The 16,778-nt window shown below is 36.7% G+C and overlaps 2 protein-coding genes and 1 long non-coding RNA gene across 3 annotated transcripts in view; 1 reads left to right on the top strand and 2 right to left on the bottom strand.

Annotated features, from left to right (window-relative positions):
- Window positions 1-619: 619 nt before the first annotated feature.
- Window positions 620-6,838, bottom strand: cd68 (CD68 molecule). The gene is made up of 6 exons (XM_089130419.1): window positions 6,682-6,838; window positions 4,946-5,373; window positions 4,664-4,783; window positions 4,079-4,148; window positions 2,386-2,556; window positions 620-1,351 (listed from the first exon to the last, which is right to left on the bottom strand). Exons 1-6 carry the CDS (start codon window positions 6,725-6,727, stop codon window positions 1,212-1,214), a joined length of 975 nt encoding a protein of 324 aa, XP_088986545.1. The 5' UTR covers window positions 6,728-6,838; the 3' UTR covers window positions 620-1,211.
- A 1,426-nt stretch (window positions 6,839-8,264) lies between these two features.
- The window catches only part of LOC120470276 (NACHT domain- and WD repeat-containing protein 1), a 34,182-nt gene continuing 25,668 nt past the window's right edge, over window positions 8,265-16,778 (bottom strand). The window contains exons 21-30 of the mRNA XM_039659792.2: window positions 16,491-16,738; window positions 15,145-15,310; window positions 14,035-14,236; window positions 12,520-12,650; window positions 12,296-12,423; window positions 12,036-12,190; window positions 11,027-11,233; window positions 10,799-10,893; window positions 9,426-9,550; window positions 8,265-9,203 (exon numbers count right to left, since the gene is read on the bottom strand). Of these exons, the coding sequence (XP_039515726.2) occupies window positions 8,953-9,203; window positions 9,426-9,550; window positions 10,799-10,893; window positions 11,027-11,233; window positions 12,036-12,190; window positions 12,296-12,423; window positions 12,520-12,650; window positions 14,035-14,236; window positions 15,145-15,310; window positions 16,491-16,738 (1,708 nt within the window). The 3' untranslated portion in view covers window positions 8,265-8,952. The remainder of the gene's footprint in view (window positions 9,204-9,425; window positions 9,551-10,798; window positions 10,894-11,026; window positions 11,234-12,035; window positions 12,191-12,295; window positions 12,424-12,519; window positions 12,651-14,034; window positions 14,237-15,144; window positions 15,311-16,490; window positions 16,739-16,778) is intronic.
- The window catches only part of LOC148998501 (uncharacterized), a 16,508-nt gene continuing 16,467 nt past the window's right edge, over window positions 16,738-16,778 (top strand). Inside the window, exon 1 of the long non-coding RNA XR_016168360.1 lies at window positions 16,738-16,778. This exon is cut by the window's right edge and continues 409 nt beyond it. This is a non-coding gene — a long non-coding RNA (uncharacterized LOC148998501).

Below are 16,778 nucleotides of genomic sequence, written 5' to 3'. Positions count from 1 at the left end.
CTAGCCTTTATATACATATCTATGGTAAAAACATCCAAATGTCCAACGAATTCACAAACTGATGGGAACAATGTAGGCTTATATTAGTACATTGCAAACAATTCTATTTTTATGCAAATTAAATCCCTTGAGATAGATCAACGTTCCAATGAATAAAGACATTTTAATATAGGATTGAATGCTCTACAAATAATTATATAATTTAACATAAGTATAACAAAAGATACCCTAGCAACAAAACTGTTTACAGTGAATGTTTTAACCTTACAGCATGAATAAAGTCATAAATAGGGGATTTGAAAAAGTTGATTACTTACTAAAACAAAAAACAAATAAAAATAGTAATAATTGAGAGGATGATTTTAGCCGTTGCTTTAATTCTTTTTAGTCATTTCAGTGAAATGAATAGAAAACTGTTCAGAACACAAATTCGCATCTGCGCCGCCACATAACACACTGCCAAAAATAATGCTTGTGTGTTTCCCCCTCTTCCTCTTCCATTTCAACACCACAGACTTAGCCGTCAAATGAACAAAAATCTTCATTTTTTTGTAAGTTTTTTATTTAAGTTTTTTATTTAATGCCAATAATTAAAAAAAAGTACTTTTTTCGGGACAAATTATTGATTATAAGTATCCAAATTACACATTATTTGCATTATTCAGTGCATTCAGATCACAATACAGAATAGTAAAGCCCTTCAGTTTGCCAAAACAAAAAACAAGCACAACAGAAAGAAAAATCCTTTCTATTATTAATTACAAAACACAGTGAAGGCCTATATATCCCAACATAAACATGAGCAACTGAATTCCCTTTTATGCAGCCTTTCAACAACAAATTTGGACATATTTATGAGATTAACACTGGCTGATCAGCCAATCACAGAAAATGCAATGCATGAGACGAGCAGAGAAGAGCCCTACAGAAAAGAACACTTACACAAGATGGAGCAAATGTACATTTTGCACATCCTTCAGTAATGTCAGGATTAGGATAGGCTAAATAAGGCATGCACTAGTTTAGCCATTTGTTTGTATGATTGCAGCTTGTGTTAGGATGTGACATACCGTCTCTGAATAGTAAACATTGTTTGGACAGATCCTAAGCCATCCACGTTCATCATCGGTATATGAGTAACATTCACTTAAGACGCACATAACAGGATTAAATCTGCAGAATCGCTGATTTAAATCAGGACTTTTAGGCCTCTATAGTGACTGGTACCCATTACTTCTCCGTTTTCGGCTGATAAGATAAGCAATGACTACAATGACGATGAGAATGATGAGGATTATGCCCACGGCGATGGGAACCCGGTAGTCCGGTTTATCAGCCTTGCATAGATCAGCTGTTGGACAAACACAAATAGGGCACAGTGTGTCAAACTAGTTTTAAAGGCAAATATTAAAAGGCTGAAACACACTACACGACTTAATTTTGAAAACACTAGGCATAAACTTGGCAACTTTGTGAGTGGTTCAAGAAAAACTGGGTATCGTAAACTAAACAACCAACAATATCAAACACGTTTGATTCTCTGACATGATGAAAAAACAAAAGTCTGTGATCATTTTTACATGTTGCAATTTTCTCAAATCTGAAGACTGGCTCTGGATTTCGGCAACTAGCGTCGACTCATCCAAAGTGTAAATCTCGGCAAAAGTCGTGTAGTGTTTTCCAGCCTTAAAATAGCAATAGTTTAGTAGATACAAATATACATAATACTTAAACGGGTGGTCAAAATTGCAGACACAACTGCTTATTTACAGTTGTATTACAGATCATTTAATTCGCGTGACTTTTAAAGTTGTCATGTCAAATAATAAAAAAAGCTATTTAAAAAAAGTAGCAGATTTTCATACGATTTAAAAATACACATGCATCCACATTAGTTAAAAATATGTCAGGTAGCCTTTGGACTTTATAACAGGCCTACTTTGTCTTATCACTGGTTGTTTAGAGTCATCTGGCCGGTCTAACCAGCTCCTTTGCATTGCCACATTTGCACCAATCTTTGTAAACAAGCTTTACGAAGTGTGTGACATGATTTCACTTAGTGCATCATCTTTCTTGATCCTGGAACAATATTTCAATCAACTCAAATCAGATTTGAGTTTATGTCACGTTTAGGCTTATAACCGGTGTTATTCGCCATCATTTCCCTCTGATTTTAGGGATAAGTTATGGGTAGAGTTAGGAATATGACACAAAATATGTTGATCCAGGAACATATCTTACTTGGTAAAATCACTGTGACCAGGACATACGCTATACGGTGCATAAGAAAGGCAAAGTGTATAGTCCAAATAGCAACATGTAGATGTAGAGTGTAACATAGAGGTTTCTACAAGGATGCTTGAAGTGCCATTACTCTAAACTTACTTGTGCCAAATGCCTTGTTTTTGATGTTGAAGGCCTGAAGTCTGTAATTGGTCAGATCTAGACTCACACCATTCCCCATGTACACGCTCTCAGCACTGCAGGAGTAAGAGTGACCCGGAGCCGCGGAAAACAGCTCAAGAGACTCGTTCTTCCCTCCGTAATTTTCCGATGCTTTGTTGACAAAAATAAAAATAATTTAATCAAACATACAAACGAAATTGTAACGATAAAGTCATAATTATAGTGAAAACTCTTCCACTACCACTCATGTTTGAAATTGGGAAAATGTATTCACGTGGACATAAAAACTAGTCTTTAAACAAGATCATATTGTTTTTTAATTCAAAATGAAATGCATTCACACATGGATGCGAAAAACACATTTACTGTAACCAAACTGACAGAAATACTTCCTTGTCAGCATGTGACATTCACTGTTGCCAAACTGGTTGACCAGCATGGCCTAGAATTTATTTTATTTTTATTTTTGTTTTTTTTAGGCTTGGCTATTTATATCACTTGGAGAATTTTTAAGCAAGAATTATGTTTACAGTAGATTTTTGAGGAACCAATGAGTAAAATATATATGTGTGTGTATATGAAGAGTTCAGATGCAAAAGCCTCTAAATGCCATTTGAAATGTTCTTCTTTAATGATGATTTTTATCAAACTTGTATATTTAAGTTCAGTAATTTCACTTAAATAACAATTAATAGGTAATTATCATTGGCATTTAAGTGAAATCACTGAACTTAAATATACAAGCTTGATAAAAATGATCATTCTAGAAGAAAATTTCAAATGGCACTTAGAGGCTTTTGCATATTGCATTTATATATATATATATATATATATATATATATATATAATTTATTAAAGGGATACTCCACTGTTTTTTCATATTAAACTATGTTATTCCCTTAACTAAGACGAGTTGATACATACCTCTGTCGTCTCAGTGCGTGTACTCAATCGCTCTGGCGCGCGAGACAATTTGATCGCACTTAACTAGCCCAGTTCATTCAATATGGGCCAAACAGAGAAGCGACCAAACACCTCCACGTTTTCCCTATTTAAATACAGTTACACGAGCAGTGTAACTCGACCTAGGATGGTGACACAAAATAAAACGTTGCGCTTTTCTAGGTGTGTAAAGTGGATAACTATATTGTATGGCGGAATACCACAGCAAGTGCTTAGGAGCACTTCGATTCGGCGCAGTAATATCATCACTCGTGAAAAGTCCTCTCAATCTCCGGAGTGATGATATTACTGCGCCGAGTCCATCAATATATACGCGCCGAGTCGAAGTGCTCGTACACTGCACGAGTAACTGTATTAAAATAGGGAAAACGTGGATGTGTTTGATTGCTTCTCTGCTTGGCCCATATTGAATGAACTGGGCTAGTTAAGTGTTTCGCGTGTCAGAGCGATTTAGTGTATGCATCAACTTGTCTTAGTTAAGGGAATAATATAGTTTAATATGAAAAAAAAATGGTGGACTATCACTTTAAAGTAAAAAAAAAGACCAATACTAATATTTAACCTCTTTGTTTAGGTGCCTAATACAAAAACCGTGTAACTACAGGTAACAGTTGAAAGCCCTCGGAAATTTTTTTTGAAAATTGAGGATGTGTGTTATTGTGTGTGTTTTACAAGGCAAAGTGTAGCAGTCACATGGCAGGGAATTTACCTCCACTTTTGAAAGCATAGGTCAAATCAAACTCCACAAACTCAACATAGACCTTTTGCTTTGTTTCATCCTGGAAAGTCCAAAGAAAAAGAACATTAGAATGTAATCCAAAATACACAAACACAATAGAATAAGAATATATTGTTTAATAAAAACCATCACACCATTTTCAAATCACAACAACAATCAATGAACCACCTGAGTAACAAACATTATCTACATCATACTGATATCATGTGGGTCACCATATCATAATCAATCAGCTGAGAACACCTGGTGCCTCCTTGTGAGCTTATTGGTCACATTGTTAGTGAGAGTCAGCTTAGGCGGAGAGAATAAATAACAGTCTTTTATACTTCCTCCTAAAATGCCTCAAAGTTCTGTTTTCAGACCACACAAACTCAGGTTGTACTGAAAGATACATCAATTATTATTGCAAAAAAAAAAAGTCCACTAGCCTGATATAAACTAACTACAATGGTAAAGAATCTTCTAGATCTTCTAAAGGTATATTAAATCTTTTGTTGATTAAATTTCATCATACATGCAGTTTTTTTTTTGTTGAAAATCCATAAAAAGACTTACATTTTTAAATTTTAGGGCAAGACTGCCTTCATCAAAAATGAGAGTGATATCAGCCGTTTTCTCCGAACATTGTCCACTGGAAGTAGTTTTCCTCGGCTGAACAATGAACGTGCCATTAACCTAGAAAGACAGAAATGTTACAGAACAATGGATAATATTTACATGGAATATGGAGAAATGACAAGGTAGACAGTGTGAAGGATACAGGCGGTTTAGATATAATAATCTGGAATCGCATTTGGATGTACAGTAGATCTATCATTACAACAGAAAGCATCTTACCTCACTGGTGTTCACACGGATCCCGATTCCCAAGTCAGCCAGAATACAGATATTGCCATCTTTATCAGTAACATTATAACTCCCCACTGTCATGTTGGTGGGTGGTGTTGGCGCTGGAGGGGCGGTTGTTGTGTTCGGATGGAGGGTTGTTGTGTTCGGGTGGAGGGTTGTTGTGTTCGGGCTGTGAGTTGTTGTGTTCGGGCTGTGAGTTGTTGTGTTCGGGTGGGGGGTTGTTGTGTTCGGGTGGGGGGTTGTTGTGTTCGGGTGGGGGGTTGTTGTGTTCGGATGGGGGGTTGTTGTGTTCGGGTGGGGGGTTGTTGTGTTCGGGTGGGGGGTTGTTGTGTTCGGGGTGGGGGTTGTTGTGTTCGGGGTGGGGGTTGTGCTCGCCTTGACCATAAAGTCGGAACTATATTCCCCTGAGGTGAGAGCTGAGGAAAAAGATATAGACAATGAATGTGAGAAAAAAAACATTCCCAAGCGGGAAAGCAACATCTGCCAAAATAATTCAGTGACAAAACAAAAGATTCATAATTTAAAAAATAATAATAATAACCTGTATAAATAAAAATATTTACTTTGGTAAACGTTTTTGACAAGAAAGCAAGAAAAATACACACTATACAGAGAGCCTCCATCTGTTTTTCACATGGTGTTTACATGCATTCACTTCCTCCCAACAAGTGCGCGCGCTCACAAGTACACACACGTTACAATTTCCCAACAGGAAATTCACTTCAGCCGATTTCACGTGACATGGGATCCCAAGATTGGCCGCATATCAAAAGTGCTGACAAAATAACTGACACTCTCTTTGCCTTAGGGAAAGTTTGTTTAATAAACAGAACAAAAACACAAAAATCTGTCACGGTGACGATAGGGGGGAACTCAAGGTGATTGGGACACTTTTTCCCAGCCATCTCAATGGCAAAAAGTGTCCCAATCAATCAACCTGAATACACCTGACCCCACCCTTTAAAAAGGTTATCATATAGCCTACCATTTTGATAATATGTTTACTTTTGGTACCAAAATGCACCTTTAAGGTAGGCTACTATATGCACTCTTTAAGTAAAGGTGTATTTTGAAAGGGTAACAGATTTTGTACACTTCTGAACTGGACTAGTCAGTCCATTTTAAATATTAAGGGAACAAAACTAGCCAACGTCATTCCAACTTCAAGACAAAAACATTTCAGACGATTCATATTTCTTGCTCTTTACTCTTTATACTGTTCTGACGCGCAACAACTCAATTTGACCTCAGTATACAAACTTTTGGCCCTCATTTTCTCTTCATAGCGTTGCATTCAAGTCATGCATGGAAATCGAAACTACTTTAGTTCAAGAAAATTATGTGTCCAATAAATAATAAATCTCTTCGCTGTTATTTTTGTTTGAAAAATCGTTCTCATGAATAAAAATAATCACAAAAGTTACATATTACTTAAATTAGGCTATAGGTTAACTTTACAGCTTTGAGAGAAGTCGCAGCACAGCACTTCCTTATTGGTGAGATCAGTCAGTTTTATGACTTGCACTTTTTTGGACATATATACAGTATAACGTTAGTATACAGATATATTAGTGTTTTTCCAAGTTCCTGCAGTGCGATTCAGTATTTTTAAAGGTACTAATTAGGCTAAATCAGTGTTTAATTCATGGTGGACGTACGACATAATTTAACATTTCCTTTCAAAGCAAGGATTAACGTTAATAATGTAAAATATTGTACTTTACCTGTTGCAGCAATGACGGCCGCGATCAATATTAATCCGTGTCTCATTTTTACACCTTTATTCCGATGTACCTGACACAAAAACTGGATCGTCAGCTGTAAAGCAGCGCAATAAACTGGTGTCGAAAGTCTGTAACACACAGTGCACTTATTCCCCTGAAATGAAACCACAGATAGAGTAAAGGAAGTTCTCGCTTTGCGTGTTTGTCCAATCACAGTCAGTGAGACAAGCGTCCCAGCAATTTAATACAGTGACCGTGTTAGCTTGCTTTGGAGAAAACGAAAATTAACAGTCGATATGGGATTCTGTCTTGCTGTCGTATTTACTTGTTGAAACATTTAGAAGAATTGCTTTTATGATGGGCTTTATATCGTGAATCACCTTTAGCCTAACAGCTACAGACACTCACTGAGAATCTTATTGTGGCAACCGAGCAGGTTGTTTTTCCTCTCGTCTTCTGAAGTTTTATGTTTAAAAATGTTCTTGTAAAAAACATAATTATTCCAATATGACATATAAATAGGCCATGGATAGCGTTTTTATGATTGAATAATCATTTAAAGCATATTGTACAGTGAAAATAGCCCATATTTGACCAAAATTTCAGACTATTTTTTTACTATTTATCTAGTTGTCACTGTCAGTCCTGCTGGAAAAACAGCTAAAACCAGACTAGATTTAACCTGGCTGGTTTAAGAGAGGTTTTGGACACTTCTTTTAGCTGACCAGGCTGGTCTTAGCTGGCTGGAAGTAGCTGGTTTTAGCTGGTCTTTCAGCATCTCCCAGCTTGGCCAGGTAAGACCAACCAACCAGCCAGCCTAGTGGTGCGTTCACGTGCTATGATAATTATGGTAAATACCAAAAGCAAACGTGGAAAATGCACATGAACACCCCCTCATGTGGTATTTTCCACTGGGCAACTCGTAGAATTTTTGATGCAGGAGTTGCCGAGATGATATAACCTTTGACCTTTTCAAAATGGCGGAGCAACGCAAGATTCGTGAATGGTAAAAATATGAACTATTCATGATCTAGAAAATATACAGCCAATTATTTACCGTTTGAGATTTGGTAAATCATTTTCTTGCTGTTGCAGATGACTTAAGCAATCTAGTTTTAGCTAGATAACAGGTCTGGATTATCTTTTTTTTACCATATTACAACAAACAAAAGCACGCAACAGACTGGTAAATACCAGTTCATGAGTGGAAAATATCATATTTTCCATAGCACGTGAACACACTATAGGTTGGCTGGGTGAATGTGACTTTAAATAGCATTTTGGATTTAATATGATTTTTCCAAAAACAGGCAAGAACAAACCTGGCGTTCTATCCGACAACACAATACTTGAATGTGATGAGCTCGTAATCAAGCAATTAGAAGTCAAGGCAAGAGTCAATAAATCCCATTTTTCCTGCAAATAGTGCATTTCTACAATGTGTAAACTGAAAACTTATTTGTGATTTTCGGTGTCACAAGACAAGAGCCTCATCAGCAAGTGGTCCTGATCTTACGTTTGATTCCTACTTGCCAATAAATAAAGAAAAAAGCTTTTAAATAAGCCAATAATTACAAAGTTAATGAAACAAAATGGCATCAGTTAATTTTATTCGCCTTAATAAAGGAAATAGCTATAGTTGTAAAAAAAAAACTCCTTAGAGATTGAGTTAAGCAGGAAGTGTTTTTGCTCATCTTTCATGTGACTGCAATGCAGGAAGTGAAATTTTGACTCATGCTCAGCATGCATGACAGCTACAGAAGGACATTCTGTTTAAGCATGTCTGACTATACACATGAAACTAGACTGTCAAAGTATGCACACATGCAATTACATTTTATTCTGTTAATCTACATACATCTGAAGTCTAGGAAAATACACTGAAATAGTGTAAAGTGAAAACACAGGCTTGTTGAGATTTGAGATTTGTTTTTTTTTTGTGTGTTTTTTTAAACTCAGGATCTCATGACTGTAAGGGAAGTTCTGGTAAATTCATAGTATGTGGAAAAACAAGCACTGGAAATGCTGATCGGAATACATTGCATTTCTCATGGAGACAGCAGTCACATGTCTACCTTCCACACTGTGCTTTGAAAATTTTGTGAAAAAGATGCTTGAGATGCCAGAGATCATAAAGCCCCATATTTCCATTCAGACTGAATTCATTCAGTCACAAAGACTGAAAAAATTGAAAAAACTGAAAAAAAACTGAAAAAATTGACAAAGAACCTACATTATACAGTATATTTAACATGTCCAATGCTCTTCAAATCAGTTCTTGTTCGTTTCTTCATCTTCACTGCTGCTGGATTCTCCAAACAGGTCTTTCCCACAGGCAACACTGGATTTCGTGTGTGTACTTTGTTGGCTGACCGTCATGGTGATTAGAGTAGACATGTCACTAAAGCCCAAAAGCAGTGTGCCGTTGTTGGGTCCAAGTAAAGAGATGGTCTGGATCTTAGAGTCAGGTGTGAAGACAGACAACAGCGTCCCATTGTCCAGGTCCCACATGCTCACTTCATCTGTTGAACAAATAATTCAAAGGCTTGTGGAAAAAAGAACATAATATTCCTAGTATCTCAATGAAACTTAAACATAAAACAATTCCTATTGTGAAGATCCTATTAAATCCTCTCACTACCATACTAGACTGGCAAAGTTTGCATGTTTTTCTCGACCTAGATTAAACGAAAAGCATCTAGAGCAAGCAAGCCAACACAAATATGGTCAAAGGTCTAATGTACCTGATAATAAAATAGCCTTGGATTGTCCTTCAGTGATAAAAAGCAAACTGGACCAGTTCAGATTTAAACTTCCATAACCAGAGATGGTTTTATGCTTCCTCCGGAATGGCTCCCATACTTTCAGCCTGAGGTTTAGAAAAAATATATATATATTTTAAAAACTGAAATAGACTACATACACTAAACATCTCTGACATAAGTGAGCATAAGAAAATTCTTTCAAAAATATTTTAAAAATCCAAACTTTTGACTGGTAGTTTATATTAAAGGAGTAGTTCACTTTTAAAAAAAAAACTTTTGCTGATAATTTATATCATCCCCATGTCATCCAAGATGTCCATGTCTTTCTTTCTTGAGTTGAAAATAAATTAAGGTTTTTGATAAAAACATTCCAGGATTTTTCTCCATATAATGGACTTCAATGGGAACCAAACGGTTCAAGGTCCAAATGAGAGTTTCAGTGCAGCTTTAAAGGGCTTTAAACGACACCAGACGATGAATAAGGGTCTTATCTAGGAAACGATCGCTCATTTCAAAAAAATAAATAAAAAAGTTTACGTTTTAAAAGCACAAATGCTCACCTTCCTCTGTTCTGTGATGAGTGTTCATGACTCTCCTGTTCAAACTCGTTCATCAAAATGAACAAATCTTTTTTCGAGTCATGACTCGAAGGGTCCTAGATAAGACCCTTATTCATCGTCTGGTGTCGTTTAAAGCCCTTTGAAGCTGCACTGAAACTCTCATTTGGACCTTGAACCGTTTGGTTCCCATTGAAGTCCATTATATGGAGAAAAATCCTGGAATGTTTTCATCAAAAACCTTAATTTCTTTTCGACTGAAGAAAGAAAGACTTGGACATCTTGGATGAAATGGGATTTTTTTTAAAAAGTGAACTACTCCTTTAAAAACAGGGTTCGTACAGATACTGTAAAATAAAATTCCAGGACTTTCAAGAACTTTTAAAGCACTACTTTTTTGGTTTTGAAGGACTAAAACCAGAAAACTCACTTGTTAAACAATATCTTGATCATCTTTCAAATTCTAAAAAATGGAAAATGGACAAATAAAGTGCAGCACATGCCATGACTGTGGAAACTTCAACAATTGAAAGGATACTTAGACAAAGACATCGCTTTCTTTTTCATTCTCATGAATATCCTGGATTTACACTAAGAATGAAATCTGTATCATATACTTTGGTATTTATATGAGCAACATCACGCCCATGTGAAATGGCTCTATATCAGACGAGCTTCAGCGTTAATTTTGCATGAAAATATTGTTGTATCAATAAATTCAAGTTCTTAAAGCACCTTGTACGAACCCTGTAAAAAAGCTATGATACAGAACATTCCGACTGGGGTGCCACATACTTGTTCAATCCTGAAATGCCGTAAACAACTCTGCAGGCATCGTCGCTTATAGCAATGCAACAGATTTCAGGTTCATTTTTCAACCTCTTCCGCACCTTTATGTAAAAAAGGAATTTTCAGCTTACAGAATGTAAAGAGAAAGATTAATTACAAAATTAATGAACTTCTTTTAAATAAAGAAAACACCACTGAAAAGAAAAAAGAGATTGTCCCTGATGATTAGCATACCCTGCCCTGTTGTGTGTCCCACAGCGTGAGGTATGGAGCATGCTGGGCCTCACTGTAGTTGGAGACCACCAAGTACCCTCCTGTGTGAGTGATTGCAGCAGTACGGAGGCTCAGAAGGGACCAGCGGTCCTCGAGGGTGTGCAAATGCTCCTCAGAAACCACACTGAAGACGTTGAGGTGATGGGCAAAATATGAGCATATGACCACCTGAAGTGATGCACAGAGAGAACAAGAGAGATTCAATGATGGAAAACCAATAAACAAAGTCACATCGGTGTTGCTTTGTACATTCATAATGACTATATGAATGTATTTGTATTATCTTAGTGTATTATGTACAGTACGTGCTACATATTTGTATTTAATGAGCTGTATAGGCTCTTTTCTATATTGTACACTTTTTTCTCTCTTTCTCGGTTGTTTCTTTTCTGCCTAATAATAACATTAAGAAAAATGGACTGGCTAACTTGGGTACATTCACATTTATTTGAATCTTTATTAATGTACATTATCCTATAATATTAAATGGATGGATGGATGGATGGATGGATGGACTAGATAGATAGATAGATAGATAGATAGATAGATAGATAGATAGATAGATAGATAGATAGATAGATAGATAGATAGATAGATAGATAGATAGATGGACGGGATGGATGGATAGACTGGATGGATGGATGGATGGATGGGATAGATAGATACATAGATAGATGATGGACGGATGGATAGATGGATGGATGCGATGAATGGATGGACGGGTGGATGGGATAGATCCACCCTATGGGATAGATAGATAGATAGATAGATAGATAGATAGATAGATAGATAGATAGATAGATAGATAGATAGATAGATAGATAGATAGATAGATAGATAGATAGATAGATAGATAGATAGATAGATAGATAGATAGATAGATAGATAGATAGATAGATAGATAAAAAAGTAAAAGTGTATTGTGTGTATTGGTGTATTGACAGTATTGGTGGCTTGGTTGTCTCTCTACCTGCTCATCTCCACTGAGAAGATACTGGTCTATAGAGTTGAACTTCTCTCTTTCGAGGCGCTGCTGTTCATCTTTCTCTCTTTTCACCTCACGTTCCCGTCTCCTCCTTTTTGCTGTCTGGGTTTCGGTGCGCCTGTCCCATGGCATCACTAGACCTTTGCAACAAGCTCAAGTTGATTATGTTATGAAAATCTACGTGGGACTGAGATGTGTATAAATGCACTGGTCAACGAGCATCACAAGGTTCATGTACTGTTTACCCGTCTTCTCTTTTGAGGACATCATCTGGGAGTCCCTGTCCATGCTGGAGAGCAGGGTTTCTTTGTAGGACGTCTTGATACGGCCTTTAATATAGCCAGAGTCCAGATCCCACAATATCAGATGATCCCTACATACCATATTCATGCCACCTTGTGATTATTACTCAAGCTAGACTAAGCAATACAACTCTGCTGAATGAGGAAGTGATAAATAGTGTTCTCACCGAGTTTCTGAAAGGCCCAACAGAATTTCACCATCCAAGAGCCGATAGTCTTGCCGAGGACAGGGATAGATGAACAGTCCAGTCTGTTTCTTAATGTAGCTCTTTTTAAGAAGGTCATACACCAGCAATGTCTGCAACATATACAGAAAAAGTGCAATAGGAAACAGTTTGCAAGGGTTGAGTAAATGAAATAGTAAAGCATTACTCTGGAGAATACTCCTACAACTGAATTTGAATATTTGTACTCTAACTCAATTACTTCTTTTTACTTTAACATACGATATATCATAACTTATATCTACCTCCAGTGTTAGTATTAGTTAACTAAAATTGTTTTGGTTAATTGAAATAAATTAAAGTATAAATATTAGATGAAAAACATATTTCAGTTAGTTGGTGAGGCAATATTTCTCAATTTTGTTTAAGCTGAAATTAAATAAAGGTTAAATTAAAAATTAAAAAAAATTTCCATCCAAAGTTGCGAATTTAACTTGTGCGCAAAATGGAAATTTTGAATATACATTTGCGAAAAAAGCAGCGTTTTTTATGCAATATCCTAAAATGCGCATACAAATAGGTGGATGTAAACATAGCTATAGCTTGTTTTCACGTGACGTCACGCCACTGCGTTGCCATGGCGCGAAATGCAGATGGAGGGCAGGAAGTGATTTTCTATATTTAGGAAGCACTATAACACACTCAAAATGCCTATGTTTTGCGTCGTTTATGGTTGCTCAAATCGATCAAACCACGAGGAGTTTTTATCGTGTGCCAAAAGTTGTTGTTCATAAGGGGGGAAAATACAAGAAATTGACAGAAAAACACCGGGAAAAATGCCTTGCAAACCTACGTCTGCGGTCGGGAGGAGCCGAATGGGAAAATGCCTGTGTGTGTGTGCAGTGATCACTTCGTCAAATGTGAGTTAATACATTATTTATGTGGCTTCAGGTGTTTAAATACACTTATATGGCTGTTTATGTAACGTACCAGTTTCCGAACTTTGTAAAGTCAAAGTATGTCTGTAAGACGAGTTAGTTGCTGATATCTACAGCCTCGATGGCTGGCAAATCTCTCAATTCAGTCGAAAATCGGTCCTCTTCATAACATAAGGATCACGTCCAACATTTATTCGATTTTCTGTTTATATATTTCTCTTGTAATAGCGTCTAAAGTAGTACAGTATGGATTTTCCTCCATCTCGTCCATTGTGCTCTTCACTGGATAGATATCTATCTATCCAGCTTTAACCCAGTTGACATTTGTATGTGGGGTTGAAAAATGTGCTCTCTAAGGGATTGTCCGTGGGTTACACAATGGCCCCATGTTAATTGCCCAAGTGGATTTCATATAGGATTGCACTTGGTACTAGGTGGGACCGAAGTGGGTAACATGCACAAGACCCATCTCGCTCCCAATTGTATGAGAGCATAGCGGATGATCAGTCTATAAACAACTATCCAATCAGCTTCAATTTTTATACCTTTCATATCTTCAGCCTGTAGTGCACAGATATACCTGGTAGACAGATGTAGGTGCATCAGTGAAGTTGGTGGTGCCGCGGTCAGACAGTATATAGAGTTTGAGGTCCCGCACCAGAGCGATGTCTGAACTCGAGAACAGGCCGTGCTCTACTTGCACAGGACGACCCTTGAATCGAGTCCGTGCCACGTTCCACAATCTCACAGTACCGGGTCGTGTGCTTCGACAAACCACATACCTGAATCAGAGGGAAAATTGTAAAACTTTACACCAAAAAAACATTTTTTTTCCATAATTTTTGGTATGTTTTAGCTTACCTCAAGGGCATCCAAGATGCAGGTGTCTTTGTTTCCGCAGTAGTTTCAATTTTGATATTTTTAGGTCAAACCGTTCTTGTCTGTCAGTCATATAATGGAGGTCTATGGTCACCACCTTAAAGAGCATGCACAGAGAAGTCCAAATTAAACATGATTTAACGACTCGTAAATGTAAGTACACATTGATGGCCTAAGACACGAAACGAGCGGTTTGTGTGAGAAAACGAACCGTATTTATATCGTTTTTACCACTTTGACCACAGCCACAAAGTGCCCTTGCCCTAAGATCACTTGGACGTGGCTGTGGTTACAAGAGGTAAAAACGACATAAATACTTTTCGTTTTCTCACACAAACCGCTCGTTTCGTGTCTTAGGCCATCAATGTGTACTTACACTTACGATTCATCAAATCATGTTTAATTTGGACTTCTCTGTGCATGCTCTTTGAGGTGGTGACCATAGACCTCCATTATATGACTGACAGACTCAAACGGTTTGACTAAAAATATCAAAATTGAAACTACTGGGGAAACAAAGACTCCTACATCTAAAGCATATCAAAAATTAATTTCAAAGTGAACTATCCCTTTAAGGGCAGCACTATTTTATTATATTCATGATATTTGGGTATAAAAGTACACTCAAATATATTTAGGCCTGCATTTAAGATTCATGCGTTGTAGAACGACTGAGGCTATCATAGTTACATGATGCACAGAAAAATGTCAACAAATGGCTGATCCTGAAAGACGTCTCCTGCCGGCTCATTGTTTTTTACAGTTATGAACTGTGGCCATATGCATGCAAGCTGTTCGGTGGACTTTGCACCTGGGATATCTCTGCATGGTTACAATCTCCGCTGTGCCGTCACTGTGAGCTTTGTGCACGTTGTATGTGAGCGTTTGGTCATTTATCCTGGATCCCAGGTCCCACGTGCGTAAGAATTGCTCCCCGGCACAAAACCCCACACAGTAATGCAGGTCAGAACACACACCTACATCACGGAGAGGAGGAAGTGACAGATACAGACAGATAAATGTCACTGCTTACAGATAAACAATAAATATGACTAAACCTGTTCCTGTGCTATGTGTCTCAAAGCAGTAAAGAAGCTTGTAAAGCATAATGGTGTTTACTTTAGAGGCATGATTTGCATGAAGTGCATGTGAGCTATTAGAGTAAATATATTTATGTATTCAGTCATATAATAGTGGCCTAAAGTGACGTTCAGAGGGGATATTTGTTTTTAATGACCTTGCATGTTCAATTAAGCCATTAAAATATGATGATATTTGTTAAATATATAGAACAGAACACTAAACTTGGTTAAGGTATGTATCTTGGCTTAACAACACTTACAGGTTTTTATTTTACTATGCAAAAAAGTGCAAGGTTCAAAAGTTTCTTTATTGTTTTTGCATGTGTTCATAATTTCTTTGCACGACGACCCGGACTAAAATTATGTCTGCACAATTTGGCATGTTTCATTGCATTATCAGAAGTAAAACAAATGACAATGTGCTTGTATACAAAAATTTGTATAATATTTGAATACAGAATGAAGATTTCCCTATGCCAGACATCACTTTTGGCCACTGTAAAGCATTTCACCATAAAAACCAACGACAAAAAGCAAGAAAATATATTTTGCATTTATAAAATTAAGCCTATATTAGAATAATTTAAATGTATTGCATTGTGGCAATTTTTGTATGCCAATGAATAACATTTTTCCTTTTATAATTTTATGAATATCATTGAATATGAATATGAATAACATTTTCCTTAATTTTTTTGAGTCTCATTCTGAATGATGATTAAAAAGCTGGACATTTATTTAAATATATGAAATATATTATTTTTTGATATATTAATTATCACTAATATATATATATATATAATTATTTAAATGTACACCTGTACTGTTGTTGTTTTGTTGTCTGTCTTTTATGATATTTATTAATATTGTAAAGCACATTGGACAATGTAAATTGTATTTAATTGTGCTATATAAATAAACTACCATAACTACCATCACCAAAAATACTATGACTATATATATATATATATATATATATATAGGATTACAGTACTGATACTGAACTCAAACCATGTGTTTGTTTTGACAAAAAAAGTCACAATGCTAGCAATGATGCTCAACAGCTTTGACTAACCATAAGCCAGCAGGCCAGGAAACCGTGCAATGTGTTTATGATCTTCAGTTTCAAGGTTCCAGGTAATAATCTCTGTGGTCGAGCTGCGAGGGGCGGGACAAAAGGCCACAATGTGGGACCCGCCCCCTGCAATGGTGACCTGGGAAATGTAGTCCTGACTGCAACCCAAGATAGAGCGCAGGTACTGGAAGGATGCTGTGCTGAAGAGTTCAATATGAAAGATTTCACTGTCTCTTTTATAAGGGTATCTGAAAAAAAACGAAGATACAGATATATTAAAGACACATG

This window comes from Pimephales promelas, chromosome 1 (assembly GCF_988280905.1).
Source record: "Pimephales promelas chromosome 1, fPimPro1.hap1.1, whole genome shotgun sequence".
Taxonomy (NCBI): Eukaryota; Metazoa; Chordata; class Actinopteri; order Cypriniformes; family Leuciscidae; genus Pimephales; species Pimephales promelas.
This window is presented reverse-complemented; position numbering and strand designations above follow the sequence as displayed.

What these genes read in the sequence shown, in the direction of transcription:
- cd68 (XM_089130419.1), bottom strand. Translation starts at nt 6,727, where the DNA reads ATGAGACACGGATTAATATTGATCGCGGCCGTCATTGCTGCAACAG. An exon ending in TCCGTGTGAACACCAGTGAG is followed by an intron (nt 4,784 to 4,945) that starts GTAAGATGCTTT and finishes CTGTCTTTCTAG; the next exon opens with GTTAATGGCACGTTCATTGT. An exon ending in TTGCCCTAAAATTTAAAAAT is followed by an intron (nt 4,149 to 4,663) that starts GTAAGTCTTTTT and finishes TGGACTTTCCAG; the next exon opens with GATGAAACAAAGCAAAAGGT.